The 14,282-nt window shown below is 42.9% G+C and overlaps 1 protein-coding gene across 1 annotated transcript in view; it reads right to left on the bottom strand.

The window, feature by feature from the left end:
• TG (thyroglobulin) overlaps nucleotides 1-14,282 on the bottom strand; it is a 399,523-nt gene that overhangs the window by 186,830 nt on the left and 198,411 nt on the right. Inside the window, exons 37-39 of the mRNA XM_073632844.1 lie at nucleotides 8,950-9,114; nucleotides 4,149-4,350; nucleotides 2,555-2,648 (exon numbers count right to left, since the gene is read on the bottom strand). Coding sequence (XP_073488945.1) covers nucleotides 2,555-2,648; nucleotides 4,149-4,350; nucleotides 8,950-9,114 — 461 coding nt within the window. The remainder of the gene's footprint in view (nucleotides 1-2,554; nucleotides 2,649-4,148; nucleotides 4,351-8,949; nucleotides 9,115-14,282) is intronic.

Raw genomic sequence — 14,282 nt, 5'->3', positions numbered from 1 at the left:
TTTCCGACAACAAGGTCCTATCACACATTTTTTGTCGGAAAATCCGACCGTGTGTACGGGGCATAAGTCTATTTGAAAATGACTAACTCTTACTAGCTGTCTAGTGTCTACACACAAATTAAGGGCACAGATGTATTTTAGATGAAGGCAGTTTAGGAAACAAACAGCATGCTGGAATCTAACTGGATCTTCTGTATCACCAAAGATACCCAAGGGCTCACATCAAGGTTTAGAATCCTAGGAATGACAGTTTGTCCAGTTTTTCTCCTCCCCCCACAAAGAGGGAGACAGGTAGAGGCAAAGATATATTAGGGGCAGAATTTCAAGATAATAAAGTGATCTATTCCTTTGATCTTACAGAGAAAATGAAAATGCTCACTTAATTCCACTGTCCCCAGCATCATAATATCTGGAGTGGTAAGTGGGGTACCCCAAGCATCTGTTCTGGGACCATTTCTGTTTAACTTGTTCAGAAATGATATAGAGTTTGGTATAAATAGCTCAATTTTAGTGTTTGCTGAGGATACAAAAATAAGTAGGGCAATGACATCACAGCAGGATATTGAAACTTTACAAGAAGACCCAAATAAAATAATGGGGTGGGCAATTACATGGCAAATGAGGTTTAATGTTGAAAAATGTAAAGTAATGCACTCGGGGGCTAAAAATATAAACGCAAGTTACTCGCTAGGGGGAGAACCTCTGGGGGAATCCAGGATGGAAAAAGATCTTGGGGTCCTAGTAGAAGATAGACTGAGAAATAGCATGCAATGTCAAGCTGCAGAAAGCAAAGCAAGCAGACTATTATCCCATTAAAAGGGAATTTACTATAGAGATAAAACGGTAATCCTGCCACTTCATAAAAACTCTGGTTCGGCCACGTCTAGAGTATGCCTTCCAGTTCTGGTCACCAGTCCTCAGGAAGGATGTGCTGGAGCTGGAGAGAGTCCAGAGAAGAGCAGCAAAGCTAATAAGGGGTCTGGAGGACCTCAGTTACGGGGGACGAATACAATCGCTAAACTTATTCTCCCTGGAGAAGAGACGCTTGGGAGGAGATGTGATAGCGATATACGAATATCTCAATGGTGATCCCAGCGTAGGGAGAAAACTATTCAGTGTAAGAGAGTGTAAGAAGACACGGGGCCACACAATGAAACTGGAGGAGAAGTCTTAAGCTGCGTAGGGGGTTTTTCACTGTCAGGGAGGTAAGGATGTTGAATTCCCTTCCACAATCAGTGGTGTCAGCTGGGAGTATTGATAGTTTTAAAAGACTCTGGGACATACATGTTAGTGAACAAAATATAAAGGGATATGGAAATCGATTATCTACATGAACACACACACACACACACACAGGTTGAACTGCATGGACTACTCTTTATTCAGCCTTACCAAATAGGTAACTATATAACCTTTTTTTCCCCCTATGCAGCCACCAGAAACTATGTGAACTACACAACATTTTAGGACATTTATGAGCTTGTGATTACTACCCTTCTTTAATTTCACAGGGTTGGTGCCCTGTCACATAAGGGCAGGGAAAAGATTCATAGCCCTGTGTAAGCTCTGACAGGTTGGTTTAGAGCTTACACAAAGCTTTCTTTCCCCAGTTCTGGTGACTAAATGGAAAGTGTAATGCCCTGTACACACGGTCGGACTTTCCGACGGAATATGTGCGATCAGAGCTTGTTGTCGGAAATTCCGACTGTGTGTGGACTCCATCTGACTTTTTCCATCGGAATTTCCGACACAAAGTTTGAGAGCATGCTATAAAATTTTCAGACAACAAAATCCGATCCTTTAAATTCCGATCGTGTGTAGACAAATCCGACGGACAAAGTTCCACGCATGCTCAGAATAAATAAAGAGATGAAAGCTATTGGCTATTGCCCCGTTTATAGTCCCGACGTACGTGGTTTACGTCACCGCGTTCGTAACGATCGGATTTTCCGACAACTTTGTGCACCCGTGTGTATGCAAGACAAGTTTGAGCCAACATCCGTCGGAAAAAATCCATGGATTTTGTTGTCGGAATGTCCGAACAAAGTCCGACCGTGTGTACAGGGCATAAGAGTAAGCAGAGCTAAGTATAAGTTTCTGGAGAAGATAGAAATTATGTATTTTACTTGGTTCGGTAAGAGCAGTACAAAAGGTCAATTTAAAAAAAATGAGAACCACATATCCTGACTGGGTGTAACCATTTCCTTTTTTATTTATTTTTAATCAAAAACAAAAAATAAGGTTTAATTTTAATTATATTCTAAAAGGGTTACACAAGGTCCAAAAATGTCTGGCTTCCCCAGTTTAGCAAAATCCTCTATGTTCTTGCTTTTCTATCACATTTGGACACAATAGTACTCAGTTCATTCAATTAGTTGTCTTTGGCTTCCAAAATAAATATCAGAGGACAGTGTAGACTTTGTTGTTTGGAACCGATGAAGAAACATACTGGCATGTTCCTAGCCTTTATCCCACTCCAAAGTCCCATTATCAGATTTTTTTTTTTAAAGACAGTAGGGCTTCCAGATTAAATAACATAACACTAAATACTTACAGTAATGTGGGGGACAAAGACATTAAGATACAAGCAGTCTTCACTAACAGAAGAGTACTGGGCCTTCCCATCTCCCGGCTGTAGGCAGCTTGACCTAAAACAACAGTTATGGAACAACTTACACAGGAGATATACAGTATATCTATTCTTAGTCCTTTACAATAACACAGTGTATAAATAAATGTTCTTGGGTTGGGGTGACAAAAAAAATAAAATAAAATAAAGTACCCAAAAATTGAACATCTATTACCTTTTGAATTACTTGACCCAGTGTTTTAGATTGTGGGCTCTCACAGGCAGGGCCCTCAGACCCTTGTTGTATTTATTTGTATTTGAACTGTACAGTCTTCCTTTATTTTGTAATCTCTTATTTTTGGCGTATGTGATGGATTGAGACATGTGGCTTTTCTAAGAAGGCTTTACTGTGCTAAGCACTGATTCAGCTGGAGCAATTTTTAATTCTTCTTTTCCATTCTCACCATAACCTGGATGGTTATAATGTCTTGCTTGGTCCAAAGCCCTACTCCATAGAGGCTATGGTTTTCATACACTGCTTGTCAAAAAGGCCTGAAACATTTGTATGCCGTTTGGGGTGCCGAGGGGGGGGATGGGGAGGCATTGTTTGCAATGTAATAAGGTGGGTACCATGGGAGGGATCCTTTTCACTAAGGTTGAATCTGGCAGGCTTGTCTTGGTGGTAGGCAGGCTCTCCCTAGGTGCCAATGGCTTTCTGGGAGGAATGGGGCTGCTCATCTGGTCAGATGTTGGAAATGCAGTATCACTATGGGTTTGAGACCCCACTGTGAGCATGATCACAAGCACTAGGATGCAATACCACAGCTTTTGTATGCATTATGCCTCATGGGCCTTTTGGTCGAGACCAGCGCAATTTTTGTTACCATGCCGCAAGGTCTAGCCATTGTCTTGCACACTTTATTTATTTTTTCTTCACTGTATGTCACTGCACTTTTTTGTGCCTTTTTTCGCTCAGGATGGTAGGTTGTGGGTCTTCGGGCCTACCCTGAAGTCTAGGGGCCCAATTGCCCTTAGGCTCCTTCACTTCTCCTGCCTTGAGGTTCTCTCTTTGGGAGAGCCCTTCACCTAGTACGCGAAGGTCACCTGGAGCTGATCACGAGGAGAGGGGCCTGCTGGGCCTTTTTGCTAGGTGGACCAGAGATGTCTTGCCCTTGTCACGAGCCTCGTGCCCCAGGGGGTCAGGAAAGGGTCCTTCCTTTTCAGGAGGGGACCATATGACACACCTTAGTACACTCTTTTTTTTTGTGTGTTCATATGCACGTCTTTGATTCACTTTGGTGTTTGTTTTTGTGTACCATTGCTTAGAAAAAAAAATCTGCATGCAGTTTGGCTCTATAATCCTGGGCTACAGTATATTTGCAATATTCACCACCAACAGTTCTGAATTTGCATCTAGCTGAGGGGATGTAAAACAATGATTTGCATGGTTCAGACCACGGTCTTTTGTGATGAAATGAGACATGTGAATACCTTCTATTCTAGGAAAGCTTTTCTGTTATAGTAAAATAAGAAATTGTGCTATCCAAAGTACACAACAGATATACGATTCATGATTTACCTGACAAAAGTGGCATTCCATGTGCCCGTCCAGGTGTACGGTTGCGGAGGTCGGAAACGGTTCTCTCCAGTAGGTGGCGCAGCATAAGGGACACCAAGGAATTGGTTCACGGTCCTAACATCTGAACCAATAAGAACAGCTTGAGATTTGCCCTCAATAATACCCAGAGGAATGGCTACTGATGTCAGGGGACGGGCGGTGGCTAAAATAGGAAAATAAATAAATTTAATTTCATTAATTTCTGACTTCAGTAAAAATACATTTTGAAGGAGCAGGATAGAAAGCTTTTTTTTCAACCAAACACATTTCTAACAGTGTATGTCGTTTTTGATTGGGAAAGTCCATTCACTGCAAATGTTTATTTAAGTAATTTTAAACAGTATTCATCAATTCATCAAATGTACCGAGATTTGCCACATGAATTTTTCATTTGAAAAGCTACTAGTGTGTGGCCAGTTTATGCATTTCTTTTGTTTTTGCCAATGGGCTCAGCCTTTAAATACTATGCATTATATATATGCAGATAAAAAGCCTTCTGTGTGTAGAATCCCCCCTAATACTTACCTGAGCCCCATCTCTCTCCAGCGATGTCCACAAGTCCCTTGGCCATCTGGGACTCTGCCCCCTGATTGGTTGAGACACAGCATCGGCGCCATTGGCTCCCGCGGCTGTCAATCAAAGTCAGTTAGCCAATCAGGGGAGAGAGGGGGTGGGGTCGAATTGGCAGCTCCCTGTCTGAATGGACACAAGGAGCTGCAGCTCAGCTCGGGTGCCCCCATAGCAAGCTGCTTGCTGTGGGGGCACTCAGCAGGAGGGAGGGGCTAGGAGAGCCGAATAGGGACCCAAGAAGAGGAGGATCCAGGCTGCCCTGTGCAAAACTACTGCACAGAGCAGGTAAGTTTATTTAAAAAAACAAAACAAAAAAAAATTGAGCCTTTACAATCACTTTAAAAGACTTCCAACCAAATCAATCCTACTATGTGTACATTAGATTGTAAGCTTCTTTACGTTTAAATTGGTTGTACACCTCTGGACTGAAAACTGAACAAAGAATATCCCTCCATAGAAGGGGTAATAAACTAAATTTGTATCATGGGCTGCCCGGTTATATCTGGAAGACTAGATGTCCAGAGCACTCTACCCCCACCTTACATCAGAGATCAGGAGCCCCCCCCCCCACACCACCTGAAGTTAAGAGTACCCCCACCCTCCCTTTACATCACAGTGCACCCACTTATCTTGTGCTGCTGCCGGGAAAAGGCTGGGGCAGAGCTGGGAAGCAGAAAGTGCAGGGTCTGGAGGAGGACCAGAGGAGGGCTGGAGTCAGCTGCCAGAGTCTGCTGAATGCTAAGAGTGGGGAGTTGGAGACAAGGGGGTGCTGCGGCTGCACAGAGAAGCACAGGATCTGTAAGAGGAGTGCTGTCCTCGAATGCTGAGATGGGGGGGGGGGGGCAGAGACAAGCCTCCCTGCAACTGCATGGAAAAACTCAGGATCTGGTGAAGGAGTTCGGTCCTCCTCTCTGCTACTGACTGCTGAGAAAAGGAGGGGGCAGAGACAAGGGAGTGCCTCAGCTACAGGAGAAGTGTGAGGGCCACATGAAATGGCCTGACGGGCCAAATTTGGCCCGTGGGTCTTGTGTTTGACATGTGTTCTATAGTGTGTGCTTACCTCAATCTAGAGCGTGTGTGCATCTTGTCTTCTCTTTTTGCTCTGCTATCTGCATGAGTCACTTCTGACACTCAATGCTGACACCACAGAATCCAGGGGGATGTCCCTGCCCCCCCCCCCCCAACAACCCCTCCAGCACATAGCAGGGTGATTGACAGCCTTAGGTATGCATGTTACCTATGAGACTGTGTCAAGTAGGGGGGGGGTGTCTTTTCCCTCCACTCAGGTCTTAGATTACACTAAGCTTTCTGCTCTATGATGTGTGCTGTGTGATGTAAGACCCCCAGCCCATGCCTTCTAGAGCTCTGTGTAAAGTGTGTGCTTTAGGAGGCTGTAGAGGAGAGAGGGCTGCAGATAGATGGGTACAACTTGTGTAGGAGGATTTCACTTAAGAATAGTCACTTCACTGGGTATATGCAAGGGTTTGCAACCACTTTAAGGGCTGAATGGTTCAATGTTCTCAGTAAAACACTACAAAAATTGTAAACACTAACTTGCCAGCAGGGTCTACTCACCCTGTACGTGGGGGTTTCACACGAAGCGCATTCACCATTGCCTGGGACCAGGCTGGGACTGCGGTATGTGAGAAATCTAACATTAAAGCAGTTCCCCGACATAGAGATGAGCCTTCATTGTGTGCAGTAAAAGTGAAGAGCTCCTGACAAAGTGCTGCCCCTACACACTGTAACTTGATGTATGTTGCATTAGGAGGGATGTGCTGAGCCTGCGCCCACTCCATCAGTCCAGCGTATCTCTGACACCTCACTCCCAGGAACAGAATGGGGTCCTGTCGAGCACCCAGCGTGGACCTCATGCTTATTCTTATTAACTCACTTCCCGTACCTCGTGACCAGGCCATAGCTCTCTGTAACATGAGTTTGGATCTGGTTGCTAATGACAACCAACCGCTAGGGAGGAGGGAGCCAGATAACGACCCTCTTGCTACGCGAGGACCTGTCACCTTACCAGGTACCTCGCCTAACGACTGGTTGCTTGTAGCTTGTTCCTTCACTTGGTTGCCCATAGCAACTACACCCCTCTTCCTGCCTTGCCGAGTTAACCCTTTTATAACAAAGTTACTGCATACCTCATAGTGCTTTACAGACCCAGGTTCTTTAAATAGAACAGAACCAACATGCACCCCTTTGAATAGCTTTAGACCAGGCTCTGGACAGTTAATGTAACTTTACTGAACAAGTGCGGTATAACCGTTCAATATGAACAACATCTTTCCCCTAACCCTAATTATAGTAGTGTGGCTGCCCAGGCATACCTCTGTGACGTGAGAGTTTATTTTGGCATTGTCCATGTCTTGGAAGTCTCTGAAAGTCCCGGTGTCTTCAGCAGACTACAAGGTGCAGCAGCCCCGGTACCACGAGCAGAACCAACCAATTCGGCTAAGAAGAGCTCTGGACCTCAGACTTCTCTTTTTTAGATCACAGATGGGCTGACTAGCATCAAAAAGCCTGGGAACTGATCTAGCAACAGTTAACCCTTTCCCCTGGCCGGGGCCAGCCACTAACTCACTAGTACCAATACATATTAACTCGCCAACAAAGTAAAATAAACATATTGTGGCACAGCGAGCCCATGCCACTGTGTGATAAGGCATTCTGGGCCAGGTTTTGGAGAAAACAGGTACAGGTGCGTGCTGTTCTTTTAGGAAAGACAGGATTAGACTTCAGGCCCCCACCATCCTGAAGTGGTCAGTGATTGTAAGGGAGACAAGGGTGCCTCTCTGCACCATGCTGTCCAGGACAAGACAGGCCAAGGAGCCGAAAGACAGGGTCTCACCCGGGGTCAGAGGTGCCCCAAGTCAGAGGCCCAAGACTGAGAGAGAGTCCACGAGAATCACAGCAGCTAGGAAGCTGCAAGAAAAGACGTAGATCTGAGGAGCAGCGTCAGTACACTGGGACGTGTTTGATGGTCAGGAGGGTCAAAAGGTGCTGATGGTCAGGAGCACCAAGAGGTACTAAGTGGAACAGTAAAGCTGCCAAAAGAGCCAGGAGGCTGAATGTTATGATTATTTGTATTGATGGCGAGAGCTCCTTGCGTAGGAAGACATACCTGTATGAACTTTTTGCTTTTTTTTTTTTTTTTTTTCAAATAAAAGTGGGCAGGAAAGCCCTAAAAATACTTCTGGCGTGGGCTAAACTCACTGTTTTGGCACTACCACTAAGCTAGAGAACCCCAACTTGCCACAATATTAATTATGAATGTCTTTACGTTTCCCTGTCTAAGTAGCTTTTTCACCCAACAGAAGACACTCCTGCTAATCAGCCATGTTCTGCACTAGTTTATCACTTTCATTACTAAAAGTCTTGGAGTTGATCCACAGAACAGGAGATAATGCCAAGAACAAAAAGCCTGGTAACAAATAGGTAAAATGTAGTCTAGGTTAGAAAAGGACCTGGGGGTCCTCGTAGATGATAGGCTCAACAATGGCATGTAATGCCAAGCTGCTGCTAACAAAGCCAACAGAATATTGGCATTAAAAAAGGGGATCAACTCCAGAGATAAAACGATAATTCTCCCGCTCTAAAAGACTCTGGTCCGGCCGCACCTGGAGTATGCTGTCCAGTTCTGGGCACCAGTCCTCAGGAAGGATGTACTGGAAATGGAGCGAGTACAAAGAAGGGCAACAAAGCTAATAAAGGGTCTGGAGGATATTAGTTATGAGGAAAGGTTGCGAGCACTGAACTTATTCTCTCTGGAGAAGAGACGCTTGAGAGGGGATATGATTTCAATATACAAATACCGTACTGGTGACCCCACAATAGGGATAAAACTTTTTTGTGGAAGGGAGTTTAACAAGATTCGTGGCCACTCATTAAAATTAGAAGAGAAGAGGTTTAACCTTAAACTACGTAGAGGGTTCTTTACTGTAAGAGCGGCAAGGATGTGGAATTCCCTTCCACAGGCGGTGGTCTCAGTGGGGAGCATCGATAGTTTCAGGAAACTATTAGATAAGCACCTGAACGACCGCAACATACAGGGATATATAATGTAATACTGACATATAATCACACACATAGGTTGGACTTGATGGACTTGATGTCTTTTTTCGACCTCACCTACTATGTAGTTCCTCTTTAATCCTGTCTGTAGGCCTTCAATGCAGCCCAAACTTACCTCTCTTCCTGAAAGTATAGGTTGCAGATTCTCTGACTAATAGCTGACAGCGATGTCCTTTCAGACTGTAGTAGCAGTTTTGTGTTTCTGGATAAAATAGACATTTTATGGCAGCCTGTAGCACATTGATCGTAGTGGTTATACATGTGGGGACCCGTGCACACTCTGCGGAGAAATCACAGAGCAATTAAAGAGGGAGTAAACTCTTTCAATCAACATGAACTGTTTTTAATCCTTATACTGTAAAAAACTAAATATATCAGCACTAGATCAATATATATAAACAAAGCAGCTACAGTACAATTGTGATAGCAATTGTGAAAAACTAAAACAACAAAAAAGCAGCGCTAGAATAGCGATATAAACAGCAAAAAATTATAATTATAATTAAAATGATATGTGACAGTCCATAACAGTCCACATGCAAACAAATCTCCACTTCTGTGAACTTAATCAGGCATAAATGCCTACTCCAATTACTCCTTGAGAGTATTTTTGTACAAATTTATGTACTTTTATAGCAGTTTTATTGTTTTTACATTTATATTGTATTTGATTTTATTTTTAATTTTTTTTTTTTTTTTTATTATTATTTTGCTTCATCTACTTTTTGACCACAAGATGGAGTAATTTTTTTGCAGTATATGGCTTTGTTATGTTTCACCACATGGGGGAGCTTCATTGCAACTCAGGTGTTGATCTGTGTTGATTGCAGGTAGCAGGCTTTATATTTAGAAGCAGCGTGATGGTTTCCATCCAGCCCATCCCCCGAAGACGTTTTTCAGACTAAACACGTAGGGCACGGCTTGTACCTGACGTCATCACGCACCAATGCCGGGCGGAGCTGGCATTTTTTTGTAAGCTATCAGCCTGCTATTGGTTTGGTTTGAGGCCGCAATTTTACACTGTAAAGCTACTGATTGTGACATACTAATGTCTAATCTTTTTGGATAAAATAAAAGGCTCAAGTTTTTAACATATTTCAGTCTGGGAGGATATTCTTTTCTTTGGTGCTAATCTTCGCAAGTGGGGGGAATGTCTAGTACAGTGCTGGGAGCCAATGGATTATACAACCAAAGCCTGACCATTTATAATTTTATGGTTTATCACATTTTGTAAGACGCCTTGGTTAATGGTGTTACCATATACCAATAGCATTAGGTTGTCCAACCCAAAGCTCAAACGCACATGCCTTTTTTTTTTTTTTTTTTATTATTTACAATGATTTGTTTACAATTTTTAGGAGACCTGTTGGGGGCTTTGGTGAAATATCAGGGGCCAAGACAGACCCCTGATGTCTCACTTTTGAGATAGAGAATGGGATGGAGGACAGAGATTCCCCAGTCCCTTTCTCTACAGCCTCATCTGCACTGGACAGGTAATGAATGGGAAGTTCTCTGTGCTGAGCGACTTCCTGTTCATTCACAAACTGAAGCACACTAAACACCATTTACCATGCTTCAGCTATGAATGATCACAGTGAGTGTTCAGTAGCAATCACTCACTGTTTTCATTCAGAAGAGAAATAGACAAGTAAATGGCATATTTACTGTCCCCTTCCCCCTCTGTTCATTCTGAAATGACTCCTGCAGCAGCCAGTGGAGGAGGAGAGGAGGGAAGCAGGCAGTGCTATAGGGGAAGGAGGGGGACACCCAGGCCCGGGCAATTGGGGCAATCTGCACCTCATGGGGTGACACCTGGGGCACACCCTATGCGCATGCCTATGGGTGTTACACAGTGGTGGAACTCTAGACTAGGTGTATGCAGACATCCCAACCTGCAAAAACTCATTTCAGGGAGGTGGCGCTTCGCGCCCGCAAACGCACCCCCCCCACCCCCCCCCCCCTCGGCAAAATATTATTTATATCACTTTCTCAATATTGTTTCGCAGTGCTTCTCGGGAAGGGGGTGGGTGGCAGTGGACGGTATCAGTAATTTTTTTACTTTCAATAATTGATTTTTTTACAATTTAATTTGTTTTTAATTTTTTTTCACAATGCTTTTTTTTAAAATTTTTTACACTTTTTCATTTTTTAGAAATTTTTACAATGTTTTATTTTTTATTTTTTTTTTGGGGGGGTAGGGGGTTTTGGTGAGATGTCATTCACATGTCATTTTAATGATAGCTTTTTTGCTGTTTATGTCACTAGTCTAGCGCTGCTTTTTTATTGTTTTATTTTTAATCCTTATGCGGCTAGCATTAGTAAATAGATATAAAAAGTAGCAAAGAGTAGGGATTTTAAGGGTACCAAAAAACATCAGACCAAATTAAAAAATGAAACATTTATTATTAAAAACATCATGCATATGAGAGCATGATAGAGACTGGTTCATAATCTTAGAAAACCACAGAGAAATACATGAGCATAATAATGCACATGAAAAACTGACGCGTTTCAATTCTTGACACACATGTTCATTAAAGGGAAGTATCACAATGGTTAAATAAGATAACAAAGGTTACATAATCAGCTGCCTTTTGGACATCAGGCCACGTGATTTAGTGTGCCCATACGTTTGTCATTTTTTTGATGGGGACATGTCTTGCATGTTCTCTTTTTTATTTCTTGGTAGCCATCGACAATTTTGTTATTTTTATATGTGGCTGGATATACAGTGGGGAAAATAATTATTTGATCACATGCAGATTTTTATAACATTTTTATCATGTGTTTTTTCCGGATTTTTGGTTGATATTCTGTCTCTATCATTTAATATACACCTATGATAAAAAATTATAGACCCTTCATTTCTTTGTAAGTGGGCAAACTTCCAAAATCTGCAGGGGATCAAATAATTATTTTATTTTAATGTACCTACTATCAAGTATTCCTGCCATCCATTCTGAGCGGACCTGGAAGCCTAAAGCCGCGCACACACAACCGGTTTTGCCGGCGGATTAAACTCCGAAGGTTTTCCATTCAAGCGGTCTTGCCTACACACGGTCAAACCAAAGTCCGACCAAAGTCCATCGGTCCAGAACACAGTGACGTACAGCATGTACGATGGGACTAGAAAAAGGAAGTTTAATAGCCAGTAGCCAATAGCTTCCGTCTCGTACTTGCTTCAGAGCATGCGTCGTTTTTGGTCCGTCAGAACAGCATACAGACTAGTGGGTTTCCCTGATAGGAATTGGTTCAGTCGGAAATATTTAGAACATGTTCTATTTCTAGGTCCGTCAGAATTTTCGGAAAAAAAAAAAAGTCCGATGAGGCATACACACGATCGGAATAGACAATGAAAAGACTCCATCGGACTTTTTCTATTGGACATTCCGCTCGTGTGAACGCGACATTATACTTTTTCAGATATAATATTGGTGGGAAACTCCTTGGCGACCTTTGTGCTCCAACAGTCTGAACCTCTTTCTCTGGGGGCTTTCCCCGCACAGAAAACATGAAGATTATGTAACTGTTGATCCTATTTAACCATTCTGATACATCCCCTGATGAAGATTCGTGTCAAGAAATGAAAAAAATGATGTAAATTTTGTTTGGGTACAGCTTTGCATGACAGCGCAGTTGTCAGTTACAGTAGCGCAGTGCTGAACAGCTGTAGTGAGCTATAGGCAAACTTTTTTTTTTTTTTTCATTTTAGATAAAGGGAGGGTTATTGCCCCAGTGATTTTATTTATTGATTTTTTGCCATCTGAGAGATTTTCCTTCAATTTCTGTCCCATAGCCAAAACAGAAAGTGGGAGGAAATCCCTGCAAATCAAGGGAATACCTTGGGGTCACCAAAACTAGTGTCCCCATTGGACGACTTCTCCTCAATTACTTTTCCTACCTACAACTCAAAATTTGGAATTTTCTTTTACTTTCATTTTCGATGATAACCGTAAACAGGACAAATAGAGAAGGCGAATCTTCTAAAGGGGGCACAGACAGCAATAAAAACTGACAGGGGTTCTAATCCCTCTCCACTCTATCCAAAACTAAAAAAAAAAAAAGTTTTGCCTTCAGTTACAATTTAATCTACGAAAAACAAGCCTTAGGTCTGGCAGCCCTGTACTAATAAATTAAAGGCCAATTCCATCCACAATGGATCTCTTTCTTGTGGAAGCATTAAGCTGTATTTGATTAGCACAAGAATAATCAACTAAATCTGATCTGCTCACAGTGTCAATGAAATCAGAAGAACAAAATAAGTACAGTATACAGTGGGGACGGAAAATATTCAGACCCCCTTACATTTTTCACTCTTTGTTATATTGCAGCCATTTGCTAAAATCATTTAAGTTCATTTTGTTCCTCATTAATGTACACACAGCACCCCATATTGACAGAAAAACACAGAATTGTTGACATTTTTGCAGATTTATTAAAAAAGAAAAACTGAAATATCACATGGTCCTAAGTATTCAGACCCTTTGCTGTGACACACATATATTTAACTCAGGTGCTGTCCATTTCTTCTGATCATCCTTGAGATGGTTCTACACCTTCATTTGAGGCCAGCTGGGTTTGATTATACTGATTGGACTTGATTAGGAAAGCCACACACCTGTCTATATAAGACCTTACAGCTCACAGTGCATGTCAGAGCAAATAAGAATCATGAGGTCAAAGGAACTGCCTGAAGAGCTCAGAGACAGAATTGTGGCAATGCACAGATCTGGCCAAGGTTATAAAAAAATTTCTGCTGCACTTAAGGTTCCTAAGAGCACAGTGGCCTCCATAATCCTTAAATGGAAGACGTTTGGGACAACCAGAACCCTTCCTAGAGCTGGCCGTCCGGCCAAACTGAGCTATCGGGGGAGAAGAGCCTTGGTGAGAGAGGTAAAGAAGAACCCAAAAATCACTGTGGCTGAGCTCCAGAGAGGCAGTCGGGGGATGGGAGAAAGTTGTAGAAAGTCAACCACCACTGCAGCCCTTCCACCAGTCGGGGCTTTATGGCAGAGTGGCCCGACGGAAGCCTCTCCTCGGTGCAAGACACATGAAAGACCGCATGGAGTTTGCTAAAAAACACCTGAAGGACTCCAAGATGGTGAGAAATAAGATTCTCTGGTCTGATGAGACCAAGATAGAACTTTTTGGCCTTAATTCTAAGCGGTATGTGTGGAGAAAACCAGGCACTGCTCATTACCTGTCCAATACAGTCCCAACAGTGAAGCATGGTGGTGGCAGCATTATGCTGTGGAGGTGTTTTTCAGCTGCAGGGACAGGATGACTGGTTGCAATCGAGGGAAAGATGAATGTGGCCAAGTACAGGGATATCCTGGACGAAAACCTTCTCCAGAGTGCTCAGGACCTCAGACTGGGCTGAAGGTTTACCTTCCAACAAGACAATGACCCTAAGCACACAGCTACAATAATGAAGGAGTGGCTTCACAA

Source organism: Aquarana catesbeiana, linkage group LG05 (genome assembly GCF_042186555.1).
Source record: "Aquarana catesbeiana isolate 2022-GZ linkage group LG05, ASM4218655v1, whole genome shotgun sequence".
Taxonomy (NCBI): domain Eukaryota; kingdom Metazoa; phylum Chordata; class Amphibia; order Anura; family Ranidae; genus Aquarana; species Aquarana catesbeiana.
The sequence above is the reverse complement of the archived record's forward strand: the minus strand, read 5'-3'. Positions and strand labels throughout refer to the sequence as shown.